At 33.7% G+C, this 17,495-nt stretch overlaps 1 protein-coding gene across 5 annotated transcripts; it reads left to right on the top strand.

Moving 5' to 3' along the window:
* The first annotated feature begins 631 nt into the window (after nucleotides 1-631).
* On the top strand, nucleotides 632-16,168 carry stau (double-stranded RNA-binding protein Staufen). 5 transcript variants are annotated; one of them, XM_046624233.2, is made up of 10 exons: nucleotides 632-1,044; nucleotides 1,733-1,810; nucleotides 2,860-3,068; nucleotides 6,986-7,120; nucleotides 8,230-8,754; nucleotides 9,444-9,655; nucleotides 10,545-10,880; nucleotides 10,952-11,480; nucleotides 11,566-11,774; nucleotides 12,986-16,168. In XM_046624233.2, the coding sequence occupies exons 2-10, from the start codon at nucleotides 1,758-1,760 to the stop codon at nucleotides 13,235-13,237; spliced, it is 2,460 nt and encodes an 819-aa protein (XP_046480189.1). In that variant the 5' UTR covers nucleotides 632-1,044; nucleotides 1,733-1,757; the 3' UTR covers nucleotides 13,238-16,168. The 5 variants fall into 5 exon arrangements, with proteins under 5 accessions (XP_046480189.1, XP_046480192.1, XP_046480191.1 ...); XM_046624235.2 differs by lacking the exon at nucleotides 632-1,044 and adding an exon at nucleotides 1,148-1,220; XM_046624236.2 differs by lacking the exon at nucleotides 6,986-7,120 and having other exon boundaries at nucleotides 774-1,044.
* Nucleotides 16,169-17,495: the final 1,327 nt, after the last annotated feature.

The raw sequence follows: 17,495 nt of genomic DNA on the forward strand, positions 1-17,495 counted from the left end.
AATATCTGAACGGAAAATCTAAGAAATCTATGTAAGAAATAAATTAATATTAGGAAAATATAGGTATAGAAATGTGCAATAACTCATAGGTCGTATCTCGTTGGAAATACGCTTGACTGAAAAGAGCTTGAGAAAATTATTAGTACATGTTTACATTTGCCCAATAAAAAGTTATCTATACATCAAATTAAAAAGCATATTTGCTTATCAATGCGGTGATTTCTCTGCAGCAGACGACTTGCTCTATTTTACAAACACAAGATTCGATTACTAAGCATATGTGTATAATTTCTCGTAATAACATCCTGAAATAATTTTCACTCCGTAAATATTTCGAATCGCAGAAGTATGAAAATACATGTGATATTTTCCTTTATTTACAGTCATGGAGAAATCTATAATTAAACAGATCCTGTATGAACGGATAGGAACTCCGGTCATGAGACTTCAGTACCTGTAGTAAACGGTTAATTTTTTGCCCAATTACTTATGAAGCGGGTTACCGTAATCAAAGTAATGATATAATGGAGACCGGGAATTCGTCGCAGGTTAATTTCGTACCAGTTCTAGGTTATAAACTGATTTTACAACGTGCCGTGACGGGCGTTCAACTCCGAAATCCGACGAAAGTAATTTCGTTGTATTTGGCGATCGAGTTTTTCAAATAACGAGAGATTTTTATCACGGAATCTTAGGACGTTATCCCGCGGACCGAAAGATGCAGCATTTCCCCAATTATTGACAGTAGGAATTGGAAATATGTGGGAAAATCGCCGATGTCGGAGTGAAAAAAAAGCGGCAGGTGGGGCGAATCGGTGTATGCGTTGTCGCATGCTTACGCTGACTTCGCTAGGGAGGCAACGGCGGCGAGCTCAGATCACACATCAAAATGGCCGCATTTTAGTCTACAGACTGATTTTCTTTACTGTTTGCCAAACGTGGTAAAAGGGTGCATAAAGTGTTCGTTTAAGTGACGCGATCTGTTTCGCTGAAAATTCCTCCGTCGTCAGAGCAGAAGTTTTTCGTGAAATAGACGGGCTTTCGGTAAGGAGATCCCACTCGGTTTATCATTCGCATTCCGGTCCTCGCCGGACCAAGCCCATTGTGTATTGACCGATTTATTAATAGATAATAGTTACTTTACAATGATGAATTGAATGATCATTCGATGGCAGATAATGTCGTTCAACGATCTAACCTTCGCTGAAAAAATTAAAACGGTATATTAATTAGGCAATCTTGAGCGATCGCTTATTTTAACTTTCCTTCACAAACCAGCTTCACACTCTACTCTAACAATAAATATCCCAATAGTTAACAGTGTTTATGATTTAATTTCACTACGCGTGTGTCGCACGTTAATCCGTAAAAAGGTTCAAACTTTTATGTTACATGCTAATGATTACGTGACATAATAATTCCAAGTTAATTGTTGCGCTTTTCGGAGTATTGTTTATTTTACGTTGACTGCAAAACGGTCCGCTTCTTGCCCTTTAAAAACTTTACAAATATTTCACCAATGTTTAGTTATTGTAGTCAATCTTTCAGAGTAATTCTCTCGGGAAAATTTGATACAGAATGAAAAAAAATTTACCCACAAATGTGAACCTGACACACAGAATTCAGCTTTAAGACGAACTTGTTTATTTCATGATTTGTGGTTATACCATGCATTAAAAATTTAACTCTAATATGTTTGAATTCAACTTCTATTTATTTTTTCATCTTTCAGGTTTCGAAGAGTGGGTTTTGGTAGGATGTTGCGACACCAACATCATTCGATGCAAAATCAACTCAGAGAGCAGAATAGGTGTGTATATTTATTTCAAATAACATTTGCATTTTGTAAATTACCATTACAAAATAAAAAAAGGGCCTTCATATCTGGTTATCCCCTGTCGACCCTGAAGAAAAAACGCAAATACCAATGAACACGTGTTCAAAATAATGTAAAAAATGGCTTTTCTATATACAGTAATAATTCACTTTATTTTCAATAAATTTATCATTACAGTTTCATTTGTTCCTAATAAAAAAAATTCATAAATATTTAACTAAATCATTTTTAATTCTAGATATCAAACTTTAGAAAACTGAGATTAAAATGTATTTCGCTACAATGTCTTACAAGCTATACGTCTATGATACTAAAGTTTATATAATGTTAATATAACAGTACCTTTTGCAGAAAATGGTTATCTTGGAATTTTGGGATTGTCTAAAATTCGTTAAAGTGTAATAAAGAATATAGAAAGTACTCTTATTTTGCAAATTTAAGTCCTTCATAATCATTCTACAACTGTAAAACAGTACTTTTTTCAATGTTTTTTTTTTTTTGGTTTAAAGTTTCCAACTTTTCTACCTCAATTATTTCTGAGAAAAGGAATTTTATTTTTTATCATTTGCATGAAAGGTTCATTTCACAAATGATGTTTGCAAATAAAGTATAGTAAGTTACAACAAAATAATGTGTCTGATAATCACATTTTGAAATAGAAACCCTACTGCAAATTCATATAGGATTCTGTTCCAAGTTCTCATAAGAGAGTGTACTTATGTATGTAGACATACAGATGTAATACAATTTTTTACTACCTATACTTATGTGTCTACCCACAAGAAACTGGGATAGGATCCCATATGAATTTGCAGTTTTCAAGAATTATATATCCAAAGGTGATTTGATGAAATAAAAATATTCGCTATATGAAATTTCAAATTATTTCATTATTCTCATAAGTTGGTAAGTTTATCAATTTTCAAAAATTTCAGAAAATGAGTTCGAAATGGTCTCTAATCTATATAAATTACAAAATTTTGGACGTGGTTTAACTAATATCATGAAATGATGGATTTTAGGATGGCAGGACCTATGCATCCGATGCAGCAGCATCCACACCAGCCGCAGCATCCTCATCAACATCGAAGTCCACACATACCGCACCCTCAACAACAATTAGCGATGGCTGCACATCAACATCCTCCTCACCAAATACCACACGGTATCGCTCCTCAGAACAATCCTCGACAGCCAGTGTTGCTTGGAATCAACTCGCAACACACTAATGGTATGTTCAATTCATAATTATACACCCGACTTTCAATTACAAAGTAATTTGTTTCATTTCGAAATAATCAATGTAACAGTTTAACAATTGAAGATATTGATGTACTTTCATTGTACATGACAACTTTTGATGTTCTGGTGCTTTCTTTTTTCGTTTATTGTGAAAAAGCAATTGAACAATGACGTAGAAAAGGGCAAGCTCAGATTTCAATATCATTTCATGTAATTTATTGCTATATATGTTTTCACTTCATCTTATCACCGTAAATAAGTGATGTTTTCGAACCAAATTTTCTTCAACTTTCACCCCAACTCTGCAAAATATCTTTGAACAACTTTAAATTATCTTCACATATTTCACCATCACTCTGCTCTTCTATATAAATAGTTTTGATAAATCAGTTTGCCTTTTATTGAAAGAAATAATTTATTCAGCAAACGGTGTACTTGTGATTTCTCCGAGAGGGAATGAAAATATGTGATAAATTACATAATTGAGTCTGTTCAAATTTCATTATTAAAAATTAATTATTAGTGATCTTTAATGAAAAAGGCATATCTCAACGTTAAATAGCCGTAACTTAGCATGAAGGTTTTAATGGACTTAGTTTAGAAACACGTATACAAATAATTTATAATTGTTTTACTGAAGATTTTAAACCTGTATGGCACAATTTGCCTTTTTAAGCAGGTACGCCGAGATATATCATTTCTGTCTTGCATGTCACATGTCTTGCTGACGTAGAGACAGATGTTTTTCATGAGGATTTATCACCATAAAGTTAGCACTGAACATTTTTTATGCATACAATACATTTTATTAATGTGAAAATTTCACGCTACAAACTTGCGAAGTTTTGTTGAAATTAGATGATAGCAAGAGACTACGTGAAGTATGAGTAATTGTTGATACCATTCTCTACACTGCTTCTGTATCAATGATTTTATTTGATGTAATTGTTTATTTCTTGAAAATTCACCAAGCCTCGAAAGTTCAAAGAAAAACTGGGCTAAACATTACTTGTGGTAGTCAATTACGATAGGTAAGCTCTTACCATAGAAAGAGAAAATACGTAGACTTACTGTGTCGCTCTTACTTCTTTGAGAACGCTTTTTCTATACCAATCCAACCTACTGCAAAAATTGACATTTTTGATTTGGCTGAAACTTAACTTATTTTTTTTTTTTTACTCTGTGAAAAAAGTGACCTTGATTTTTTTTCAAATTATTTCGTTTAGCCATTGATGAGTTATGTATTTTTGAAAATTTTACTCGTTTATATTTCAAATGCTTCTATCTTTTTGAAAAATCAATAAATGTAATAAAATATCAAAAGCTTTTATACGTAAGTTTTTTGCATTTCAAAATTAAAATCTTATTTTTAAACTTAGGTGTATCGATCGATTTCTTTTTTTGAGAAATCTTCAAAAATACCACTGTCTTTTGCACAAATTTTACGCCGGTTTCATTGGGGAGGAAACGCTCGTTCTATTTTTTTTTAATTTTCAATATTGAGTCACTTTTTTTTTTCAATTAAAACTTCATATTTTACTCGAACAGCTATACGAAAAAATTTTAAAATAACAAGGAATCTTTTTTCACAGAATGTGAAAGTACAGCAAAATTTCAGCCAAATCAAAAATATCAATTTTCGCAGTAGGTGGGTTGAGTATAGACTGCCCCGTATATCCTTAAGCCGCATGAGTACGCGTTGCGTTGTGGATCGCGCTCATCGCGCTCAAGGTTCTCAACATAGTTAGACACTGTTGTAGTGGTCACGAAACTCGTGATTTTTAGAACGCATTCAATCCGCCATTTACCGGCCCAATTATCAGATTGTTTATTACGCAGATATTACAAATATACAGGGAATTACCCGAAAACGAGCTTAGTCATTGCTGTTATTTAGAACACTCATCAGATATGTGTGCCCTATAATTTAGTTGCAAATAGTCATGACTCCACAAATGAAGAGTAAGTTATTTACATGTAAAATATAATGTTTTGAGCTCTGTATAAACTTTTGGTTCTGCCGTGTATGCTCTCAGATTCTTTAAGCTCAATTACAATGAGCGAGGTTATTTCGTTACAGCAGCCTCAATTTCTCGTGCCAAACTTTAAACTAGCAGTATTACAAACAAAATCAAATGATCAATTTTTATATTTCTTCCACAGAGTGACTCCACCACACTTTGGAAATACCAATTATTGAGTGATTTCAATTTTTCAGCAAAAATGACAGTGTCTCAACAATTAATGAAGTTACAATAAAGTTATGCACTAGCGGGTACAATAAGTTTGGATCCTTCAAAGGGACGTCGAAGTGCTGGTTAATCAATCCTCATTTCATACTTTTCTCTCTTCAAAGTAATGCAATCGTTTCAGACTTTGGGCAATAATAGTGTTAGCAATTTTGTTTGTGTAATCATCATCATCGTCCGGAATCAAGGGATTCCGGAAAATCCACGAAAATACTGAATATACTTACAACAGATTCTTAGTTGCTTAACCCTTTCGCTACGGACGCATTCTACGTCGCGCCGTCCCCGCTGACCGAGCAGTCGCGGCAAGCGTCCGTACTTGCGGAACAACTGCAAGCGCCCGTCAGACGCACAATACCACGCTATCTTACGCAGAGCGAGTGCAGTCGCTCGTAAAAAAATGCTTAAAAAATTATAACATAATGTTGGGTTACCATGGTCACCGCTCGTACAGAGCGAGCGTCAGGCGTTGGGTGACTATAGTCACCGCTCGGACAGAGCGAGCGTCGGGCGTTGGGTGATCATAGTCACCGATCGGGCCGAAAGGGTTAAAGGTAATGGTACTTTGCACGTAATTAAATTTAGTGAAAAATTGAATGCTCTTCCATCATGTTTAATTATGAACTTTTACACCTGACAATGATCATTTAGATATTACCTAGGTTTTACGAGTCTATCAGTCCCAAGCGCTAGACTTTCTGCCTAAAATTGTAGAAAACTGTTGAAATTTTATCTATGGAAGTCTTATGACACTCTGTAAAACGAGTTACCCAAAATTTTTATGTGGCAAATTTGGGGATCTAAGGTGGGAAATGGCAGGTTTCGATCATGGTTACAGAAATTTTGCAAAATGTTATAAAACAGTGATAGTAACGGCTTAGTAATGCGTAACTTTATAACATAAAAGCTAAACATCGATATTAATAGCAAAATTGTTGAAGCATACTGTGCCGAACTTTTTTTTCTTAAATTTTACAAGTGGTATACATTTATTACGGGACAAATGATGTGATCACGATGAGCGGCCATCACTGATAGCATATTTTAGGTTTGCAACCTACCGATTACGTGCATATACAAAGGTTAAGAAGAAAGAAGGGAAACTTGGATTGAGGAGTTTAATGTTTGAGTATATAATTGATTTACTGTAAAAAATATATGGAGTACAATGAAAAAATGTCAAGGAGGAAAAAGTGCAGAGAAGTGAATTTAGATGTTGGAATCGAAGATGACGTGAGTGTGTATTTATGGAAGGAAAGATCCAAGGCACTAGCTATTTGCAGTTTAGGAGTAGAGGAAGCATTATCCTGATGCGGTATGAGATCCGAGACAGCAAGGTGATGATAAGAGGATCCAGTGTATAAGGTAGCTGTAAGTGTGTGAAAAGAATCTAAGTTCTGGAAGATGTAATATATTGGGCAAAAAAACCATGGATTTTGGCTGGAATATCTGTCGAAGTAAAAAAATGTAAAATTTCAGTTTTTACAACCATTCTGCTAGATTTGAAAAATGCTAATATTTATTTTATTACTTACATTATTGTTCTAAGAAGAAAATTTTAGATGCAATTGTAGGGTGATAAATTATTACGGCAGAGCCACAAGTTTAGAATTTTTACCAAACTCCATTTTCAATATGATTTATTTGATTTTATCAGCCCGCCACTGTTTCGCAATAGTGGCAAGTCTGTTACTTCTACTAAATGTGGCAGAGGCAAAAAAACATCTTTCCTCGTTAAACTACACTGCTGAAGACTTACGACTCTTTTTTGGACCAACAGGTTGCATAGAAGGTCTGTTTAAGTTTAGCATTTTATGTATAATACTTTACCATTTAAGCCTAGAAATAAGTAGACATTTTTTCTGTACTATTTTAGGGTGGCAACAGATGGTGAAAACTGGTGAAACTAGAATTTATCAGGTATTTCTATAGTTTGGGAAAACTGGGAATTACACACGTCCATAAGGGGCACGTAGTTTTTATCGGTAACTCATTATAAAATAACGTTTAACATTAAACTGTGTTTGAAAAATCTTTAAAAATATTCTTGTGCTATATATTAGGAAGAAATTATGGGATTCCATTTGAAATTATACAGAGTTTAGATTTGTGTTTGTCAAGCCATTTAATTTTTTTCTTAACGAAATCAAGAAAAAGTACAAAAAACCAAATGCTTGGGTTCATAAATTCAACAGGCTTCAGTTTAGCCACTTCATCACCAGCGTGTGTTTAAATTTCAAGTTTGTTAATCGATTCTTATGCAACTTTTATTTTCAGCTTAAATTTCACAAATATTTCATTAAACAGTGATGCTGAAATCAGCAATGAAAAATAAACAGCAAAACACTGGAGTGGTCAATTTTAGTATAGTTAATCCAACATTTAGATTACAAATATTGAAACAGGTTTTACTCCTTTGATGAAGATGATGCCAAAATATTTAGAAAAAAAACTGTTGAATAATTTTAATAAGAACGAATTGACGTGCAAGTTATGATATTAAGAAAATTCCTTTGTGAGTGAACGCAATTCAAAATACATTGTGCTGCAGTCAAAGACTCTTTTTTCCTGTAATACCCGGTACTTCGAAAGTTTTGTATCTTCAACAAAGGTTCCCTAAGTTTTTTAAATTTTCGTAGTAGTTTTGTGGTACTCATTTCACTTGCTGTAATTTTTTCCTGAATTTTTCCACGGTTTTTTAGTAATTGAATTTCTCGATTAAGAAATGTTGACTCCTTGGTTGGAGACAACTTCTAGCTTACTAAGATTGTATTTTTCTTTCGAACTCACTGAATTATAAGAGCAAACATGCTTTATGGATGATGAACCTCCTTTAATAAGTTTAATTTCTTAACATTTATAATTACGTAGCAGTAAACCTTAATTTTCAACTTTCCCCAGGCGTAATGGCTAACGTTGGATTAATCGACCAGAGCAATACAGTTGCTGGTACTCTTCCCACTCAACTCACTGTTCAACAAGGACAACATCAAACTGACCAACTGTCTCAACAGCAACTGCATAATCAACAGAATGCGGAACAGAATAATTCACCTCCGAATGAAGACAACGGAGAGTCCAGGGACCAGAGTCCATCAAATCAGAACCAAATCAACACAAATAATACAAATTTGGCAAACATGAAAGAGAAAACTCCGATGTGTCTCGTCAATGAACTCGCAAGATTTAATAAAATCCAACACCAGTATAGATTAACCAATGAAGAAGGCCCTGCACATAAAAAAAAGTTTACTGTTACTCTAAAACTTGGTGATGAAGAATTTGTTGCCGAAGGTCCAAGCATTAAAAAAGCACAGCATAGCGCAGCCACAAAAGCACTTGAAGATACCTGGTACAGACATCCACCGCCAAAACCAGCAAGGGCAATGAGGATCTTACATCCAGGAAAATGTCCGGCTGCTTCTGGTAACAATTAATAATGCACCCTCATTGCCGATTGTCTTAATAACATAGAATTTAACATTAGGGGGTCGGTTACATGACTAATTTGGCGATAATTATGAAACTGAGTCATTAAATTATGTAAATTCCAATGGGAACATGAAAGTTCTTGCTCGAGCTTCGAAATATTAATGTAAAGATAAAATTCTGGCACGTGAACGTAAAATATCGAAATTCTGCATTTATGTTGTAATAGAAAAAAAAAAAATAAAACGAAGATTTATTCATCCAGTCCTCCAAAATAAAAAACGGTAATAGCAAACAGGCAATCTGCTAAAGTATGTATGTCTGCGGTACTAGTGAAATACAAAGTAAATCTCAGGGACATACAAAAGTTCAAGAGATACTAGTTACGATTTCATTTTTCAATTGATTATTACTTGATTGGACGAGCTCTTATATGAGAAATGAATATAGGAGAGGGCACTATTTTGTCGAAGTTATATAACTGACCCATTAGTACTTCATGCGCTTCGAATAGCTAAAAGGATTACTCGAATTTGGTCTAATTTGCAATTATATCAATGTATGTCATATTGATAAACTTAAAAAAAGTTATTAAGAAAACAGGTTTTACTCTAATTGCATTTCACCCCAAGAAATAATATTTTTAGGGAATTCACAGATTTCTAAATTTTATCCAATAATTTCAGAACATCTACCACCAACAGTGGAATTAAACGCTTTAGCAATGAAACGTGGTGAACCAACAGTTTACACATTTAGCCAGGCTCCTCCAGCCCCTCTGCAACAGTTTGTGCCACATGGATATGGAAACTTTCCTCGAATGCTGACCCCACGTTATCCAACCTATAACCGTGGATTTCAATCACAGCAGCAAGGACTCTATGTTGTAACATTAAAGGTTCGTTCTATTATTGAATCTTGGTGATCGGTCAATTCTGTAAACGTATTTTTGTTAACGTTTCGGCCCGGATATGGGCCCTCCTCCGAACGATTTATTTATTTAACTGTCAAGAACAACAAAAATTTTTTATAAGAAAAGTACAATCAGACATTAAATACAGTAGATGTAATACTCTTAGGGATATTATATATTATAGGTTAATGAGTACTAAAAAAATAAATTTTTGTCAGACATGGAGAACATAGTCATAAAGATCCCAGCTCCACTTTCTAGGACATTGTGCAAACTAATTTTACTGCTAAAAAAACCTCTTTAAAACCTTTTAATACAATGACATATAGATTGTGAAGATACATAGTTTTTTAATCTTTTTAATTAATGACCTCCAACTTGTAACTCCTACACGTTAAACAACCAGAGGATCCGACATTGACTACCGTTATTCAAAGAACATTGTCTCCACAAATTGTAAATTATGAATTCGACTGTATCTTAGTCCGCTTACTATAAAAAGGTAAATAACTCTCTAAGTCTATCTTTTTTTCAATTAATCAAAATTGTACTCATTAACTTATAATATATAATAGCCCTAAGAGTATTACATCTACTGTATTTAATGTCTGATTGTACTTTTCTTATAAAAAATTTTTGTTGTTCTTGACATTTAAATAAATAAATCGTTCTGAGAAGGGCCCATATCCGGGCCGAAACGTTAACAAAAAATACGTTTACATAATTGACCGATCACCAAGCTTCAATAATAGATTATATACGAGGTCGAGAATTCCTATTCTTCATATTAAAGGTTCGTTGCCTAAAATTCATCTTTGCTGATCGACAAATCTTGTCGCATTTAAACAAAGCATAACGTAACTAATTGCTCTAGGTTGGAGACCGCGAATTTCTTGGAAGAGGTGTTACTGGACAGGCTGCACGCCACGACGCCGCTAGCCGAGCTTTGGAACAACTGCGCCAGCTACCATTGCCTGAAGAAATAACAAACACTTGTGCTGTAAACGACAATGGAACATTGAATGGAATAGATGATCCTAATGCGGAATTGAAAAGCCCTGTTTCGCTTGTTCATGAGACGGCATTGAAACGAGGCCTTTCGGTAAACTTCGAAGTTGTATCAGAACGAGGCAAGCCACATATCCGAATTTTTGTTACCAAATGTACAGTTGGGGATAGAACTACAACTGGAGAGGGATCATCAAAGAAGGTAAGCCTCCAGATTTGTTTAAAATTACGTCTATAAACATATTCCATTATACTTGAAAATTTTTTTTTCAGGTATCGAAAAAGCGTGCCGCAGAATTAATGCTGGATGAGTTAAAACGCCTCCCTCCTATTCCTCTTACAATTCAAACTCCCTCTGTACAGCGTTTAAAACGAAAACCACCAGCAACCAAAAAAAAATCACGAAATCTCATAAAAGTTTATCAAGAACCTCGCACTGAGCCTGAGGCGGCCGAGGAAGTGAATCCCATTTCTCGTCTCATCCAAATTCAACAAGCAAAACGCGAAAGAGAACCGGTTTATACACTTGTAGATGAAAAGGGCGCTCCACGACGTAGAGAATTCATCATGGAAGTTACTGTCGGATCAAATTCTGCTCAAGGAGTTGGGCCAAATAAGAAATTAGCTAAACGAGCTGCTGCTGAAGCACTACTAATGCAATTGGGATATAGTAAACCGCAGCCTCAGCCAGTTAAGCCTTCAATCAAGACAGGAGATAATGAAAATTCTGAGGGAAAACCAAGGAAGGTTACGTTCTTAGAAGAAGATCAGGTCAACGAAATTCCGAATCATTCTGTTGGCGGTAGGGTCTTTATTATGATTGGTATAGATAATTACGGCTGTGGATCTGGCAGCAACAGTCAGTCAATCATATATTCAAATTCCAGGTACAACTGGACGACAACTAGTTCCCGGGCTTCTGTTGGTAGATGGAGGCCAGGAATCAAAACTTGGTGGAGGACCCAGTGTTCAAGCTGTAGCTGAGGAATTACGTGGTCAGCAACAGCATCAGACACCCGTTGTTTCCCCCAAAGATCAGTTGAGGTATTTGGCTCAGCTACTAAGCTTTGACATACAGTTCAGCGACTTTCCAAAGGTATGTTCAACATGATACGTATATTCATTATTATGAGAGGTTACATTCAGGTGGAACAAAGAATATAATAAGTTATGAAAAATCATTGTAGTATTCAAGTGTCAAATATGTTATCCAAATACGACGATCAGGGTTTAATGGTGTGGTGGTGGCAGTGATGGCAGTGGGGGGGAACCAACCATTTTCCACATCTGAATGACACATAAAAAACAATTACCCTGCTGAACTACAACGGCCAATCTATTTGCTGTATTATTTCTGGTTTTGGTTTTCAATTTCCCGATTTTTGAAATTGATTTAAAAATTTTTTATTGTGTTTACACCAACTATGGGGTTATCATTTCCGCATCACTACACGTAGTAGATGTTAGGCCCTTTGTTGTAGTGCTATTCTTATTATGCTGTTGTTTTATTCAAAAATATTTCTCCATACCATTTTTTCAAATTCACAGGTGTTTTTTACATTATTTTCAATAAATAATTTACCACAATGAATGCATCGTGAGAGTATAACATATGTGACTGTATTTTTAATTGCGTACTATTAAACAAAACAATGTGTATACTTGAAATTTCTAATGAGCATTACAATGGCACCTATTTTGAAAATGATTTGTCGATCGGAAGTTCCTGCTTTAAATCGGCCCGAATCCATCGCGGTTCATGTACCATGCTGGTACCTCACTATACCCTATTTGTCGATTAGGTACATTCTGGTAGTAACCGAGGTAGTTATAATATTATGCGTAAATTTTGCCTATACCACACCAACTATAGTATAAGTTTTGGCAATTGCCAACAAACGCCTAAATACTTGTAGTTGTTGGTTTACTTCATTCGATCACAATAATGATGGGATTAATAAGAATGTGAATGTGTATGCCGTAAACAGAAACTTCACATTTACTAGAAACTCCGACCTTCTCTATTTTTTATTAAAGAACAATTCAATTTCAGCAACTTTAAAAATACAGATAAAGTAATACAAAATACCATGTGCCGAAGCAAAAAGTCAAGAAAAATACGTTATTTCAATCAAGGAAATGAAACATTCAGGAGCATTTTCAAAACCAAATCGAGTAGCCACACTGGTTAAGGAATTTTTGATTTCACATCTTATAATGATCTTGATTGATACTACATGGTATTATCTCCCACCATCACGAATGAAGTGTGTGCCATGTATCCAATATCGATTCTCCGATTTCTAGGGCAACCATAACGAATTCCTTTCTCTTGTCTCTCTGAGCACTGATCCGCCCCAGGTGTGTCATGGTGCTGGACCAACAACAGATGCAAGTCGAGATCAAGCTGCGCTCACAGCTTTGCGCACTCTCAGCAAACTTGGCTTAGACAATGTAACAAACCCGCAAAACAAAAAAGATAAGGGAGCCTCAGGGGATGGCTTACACATTAGTAATCAAGTTAAAAACAACATGCTAAATGGAGCCATTATCAAATAAATGAAAACGGGCTTTGGATAAATTTCGATTCAATTTTAATTTAACAGTGTTTTTTATATTTTGCTAAGTGCTTTCTACTGACATGTGATTGTTGTACTGAAAGTATTTGGAAAATAAGCTCGTGTTAGTATTGAAACCGAAAAATGAAAATTGCTCTTATGCAAACAATACAGATTAATTTGATAGAAATTATATGTATGAGCCCAACAAAGTAATGAAAATTTCTTATTATTAATTCAATGCTGTAATAATGTCCACAATTTCCAAAATCAATGGATTTTGATATCTGAGATAAAATGCGGCCATCTATAACTATCTTCTGACGTTACAGATCAATTGCCATGAATGTAAACTATATCTAATTACCTAACACTGATATGTGAATTGAATATAAATCAATAGTTTCTTTTTTCGATTCATTTTAATCTAACGCTTAGATAGATTCTTGTACAAAACATGAATATTTATTATTCCAATTTTTTTTTTATCAAAATCTCATAACAATATTCGTAAATAAATAATAAAGTTATCAAGTATCATGCATACAAAATCAGCCAATATTGTTAGATGATTCTGACAGTAAATCTGTCGAGTTGTGTTGCATAAAATAAAATATATATTTGAAAATTGAAATCACAGAAAATACAAAGAAAAAACGGAAAAAGATAGGTAATTTGATGTACACTGTTCTATGCTCCAACGTGCTTTTAAAACAGGGCCTAGAAGCACTCTGAGGTTATATTCATGTTAATATCTAATGTAATAAGAGATAAGAAAAGATGTATCAAAGCTTTCATGAATAACTTGTAAACTGGAAATCGCTACTTTGTACAAGATGTTGAATTGGAAGTTTTGATAAACATACAGAGGTAAAATTTCAAATTCGTCTCGTCTTGTAATTATTTTCAACAATTCTAATTTAATTCTTCTAAATGTAAGAATTAGATTCATACGACGTATCGAATTTTGAAATATTACCGTTAATAAAAAATACTGAAAAAAGATAAAAAAAAAAAAAAAACATTCACATAATATAATAATGGATGTAGGCAATTTGGAGCTCAGTACAGGATCGAGGCAAAATAAAATTAGGTTGCACATTTATTTTATTTTAATTTTCTTTTAAAATGTAACTGACGCTTTGGTTTTCAATTTTATTTTCATAGACATGTACGTGAAGTTCTGTGCTGAAACTCCCAAGCAACGTTATCTTATATTCATTATTCATATTGCATACATTACAATATTAATTAAAATTTCAAACTATGAATGATCGTTAATTTTTAATTAATATACCAAGTTTTTTTCACGCTAAGCAAGCGTTTGAGATGTTTGAAACATTGCAAGTTACTCTGAGTGAATTGTTTTCATATTCACGCGTTTTTTTTCTTTATCATTGTTTTTTACAATATATACTTACCATTTTGTCAAGTTGTTTATAGATTACTTCACAAGTTGATGAATGTTCATTTTCCCAGATATCGCATTGTAGTTTCACATGGGTCTATGTGTGAATGGGGTTCGTAATTCTTTTTCATGAAACTCAGCTACAAATTGTATATAACAGAATATCAACTGAATTTGATGTAGCAAATAATGAAAAATTTTGAGATAAAAAAATTTGAAGAGTCCCGAAACTTGAGTAAAGCCAAAAATTGTTTTACAATAGGACCTCCCATCCCTTGGATTACTGATTTGAACGAAATACGATATGGTGGTATTATTCGGCTACAAGTGCATAACAGTTGAATACTAGCAGCAATGTCCGGGCTGAGCTCCTGCCCAAAAAAAGGCTCAGTAAAATTCGATACGGATGGAATTATTTTGAATTTGCTTTCACCTGATTTAGATTTTTTGAATGTAGCTCCAACGTAAACGTATATATTAAATTATTCAAAAAATGTATATAGCAAACAATTTATAATATGCAACAATGTTTTTTGTTACTGCTAGTATCTTCTAGTGTATGAGGTATTTCCTGATAAGGAATATTTCGTATTACATTTATGCCAAATCACGTTCTAAACAGTGAGTCAACCAGTGGGAGTTCTTGTTAACTACCAGTAACAGGCACGGCTGTTTCAATAGAAAACGAATCATGTAACTCCAGAAGATGAAGCTCAAATGAGCCTTACGTTACCCACATTAATGTATTACACGCCTTATAGAGATAGTTGGTAAAATATTAAAGTATTATAATCAATATAAAATCTAAGATATTTGGGAAAAATAATTTTATGCGCAACAGTTCTAAAAACAATTTTTGATATTTAACCGTAATCCTAGTTAGTTATGCTAAAAATCGAACTTCACAGATATTGAAGTATGGATTGATTCCGTTAGAAATGTACTGATCATGAGTTTTTATGCTGCTATTAAAATCGTCAATACCCGTAGTATGGATTCTTCGTTTTGGAACGAAAATAAATAGTTGAACAAAATAAATATCCAATTTTAGAACTGTTGGCTACGATTGCGACATGATTTTCTCTGCAAATCGATTAAATAATTGTCTCACTTATAATGTAACCGATGACTGTGGAAGTCATGTAATGCCAAGTCTGTGTATGTCTCTTACATCCAATTTAATCAGTTTTGAAGTATATGAAGTTTCTGTAGTTGAACAGCAGGAAAGTAAAGATAGCCTCACTCCAGTTGTAAATTCTAAATTATAATTTTAATTTCTGGAACAATAACAAATTGTCAAAAATTATAATTTATTCCTGCGTTGAGGCAGCAGCAATTTATTATTGTAAATTGTACAAAAATTACAAATTAGTACTACGGAAATTTTCAATGCCTGCCAAGTTTTTATGGGTCTTCAGGATGGAGCTAACAGAATAGACTTGGCAAGAATGGGTTTGACCATTCCGAACATTGTCGGTTTGTATTCGAAATCAATAAACAATTACAAAAATGTTGAAAAGTCAACAGTTTATTTTTTATGCAAGATGATGATAACCGAGATGTTTTGCAAATCCAGCTTGAACTGTGCAAACTGATGAAAATTTCATGTTATCCATCTTAAACTCTGAAATATTATTCAAATAAAAAGCCCTTCAGAATTTGTTTCATTCGGTGATAAACAAGTAATAGACCATTACGATAAAAGTTCAATAAGTATAGAAATACAAGTGTATGGCAGAATCAGAAAGTAATATAATTTACCTAGATCACTGATGTAGTGAGTAGTACATATATATATAAGCGTATATATTAGGCTGATTCAAAAAAAACGGCTAATTTTTTTTTTCAAAATCCTCACATAAAAACTTCCGAGAAGGTGTGAAAAGACGCCTGTAAAAAGCAGAGCCCTTAATATTATTATTAAGAGGTCGCGCATCGGGAATTTCTATTTCCCGTTTAGAAAACACAGGAATAAATTTTTTTAAATTTTGCAATTTCGTATTTTTGCAACGGCTCATTGAATTAGCAGACCAAAGCATATTTTTGTAGGAAATTTGACGCTCTACAAAAAAAGTCCTTACAAAGTTTTCGATAGTCACACTCCTTCAAAAGTTATTTGAGGTCAGAGTTGAACTTACAGAAAAATTCAATGTTTTTTTTTTTCGATGATACTATGAATCTTTTCTCATTATTTTGTTATAAAGAAATATTTAATATGTATATCTTACTCTAATTGGGCTTTTCCAATCATTAATTTTCCCATCGAGTCGATATAAAGTTACCTTACAAAAATGCGATGTTAAATAATAAACATGTTATCATGGAGAATCCATAACTGATGCACTTGACTATTTAAAAATGTAATTGTTCCGAAATCTATCCTCTTTATAACAAAATAATGCGAAAAGATTCATAGTATCATCGAAAAACAAAAAAAACATTGAATTTTTTTGTAAGTTCAACTTTGACCTCGAATAACTTTTGAAGGAGTGTGACTATCGAAAACTTTGTAAGGACTTTTTTTGTAGAGCGTCAAATTTTCTACAAAAATATGCTTTGGTCCGCTAATTCAATGAGCCTTTGCAAAAATACGAAATTGCAAAATTTAAAAAAATTTATTCCTGTGTTATTTAAACGGGAAATAGAAATTCCCGATGCGCGACCTCTTAATAATAATATTAAGGGCTCTGCTTTTTACAGGCGTCTTTTCACACCTTCTCGGAAGTTTTTATGTGAGGATTTTGAAAAAAAAAAATTAGCCGTTTTTTTTGAATCAGCCTAATATATATATATACAAGGAATCCTTGTTCCTCAAAGCAAGAGGTTTGTTCGTGCTAGCTACACTTTCTAC

Source organism: Neodiprion pinetum, chromosome 4 (assembly GCF_021155775.2).
Source record: "Neodiprion pinetum isolate iyNeoPine1 chromosome 4, iyNeoPine1.2, whole genome shotgun sequence".
NCBI classification, from domain to species: Eukaryota; Metazoa; Arthropoda; class Insecta; order Hymenoptera; family Diprionidae; genus Neodiprion; species Neodiprion pinetum.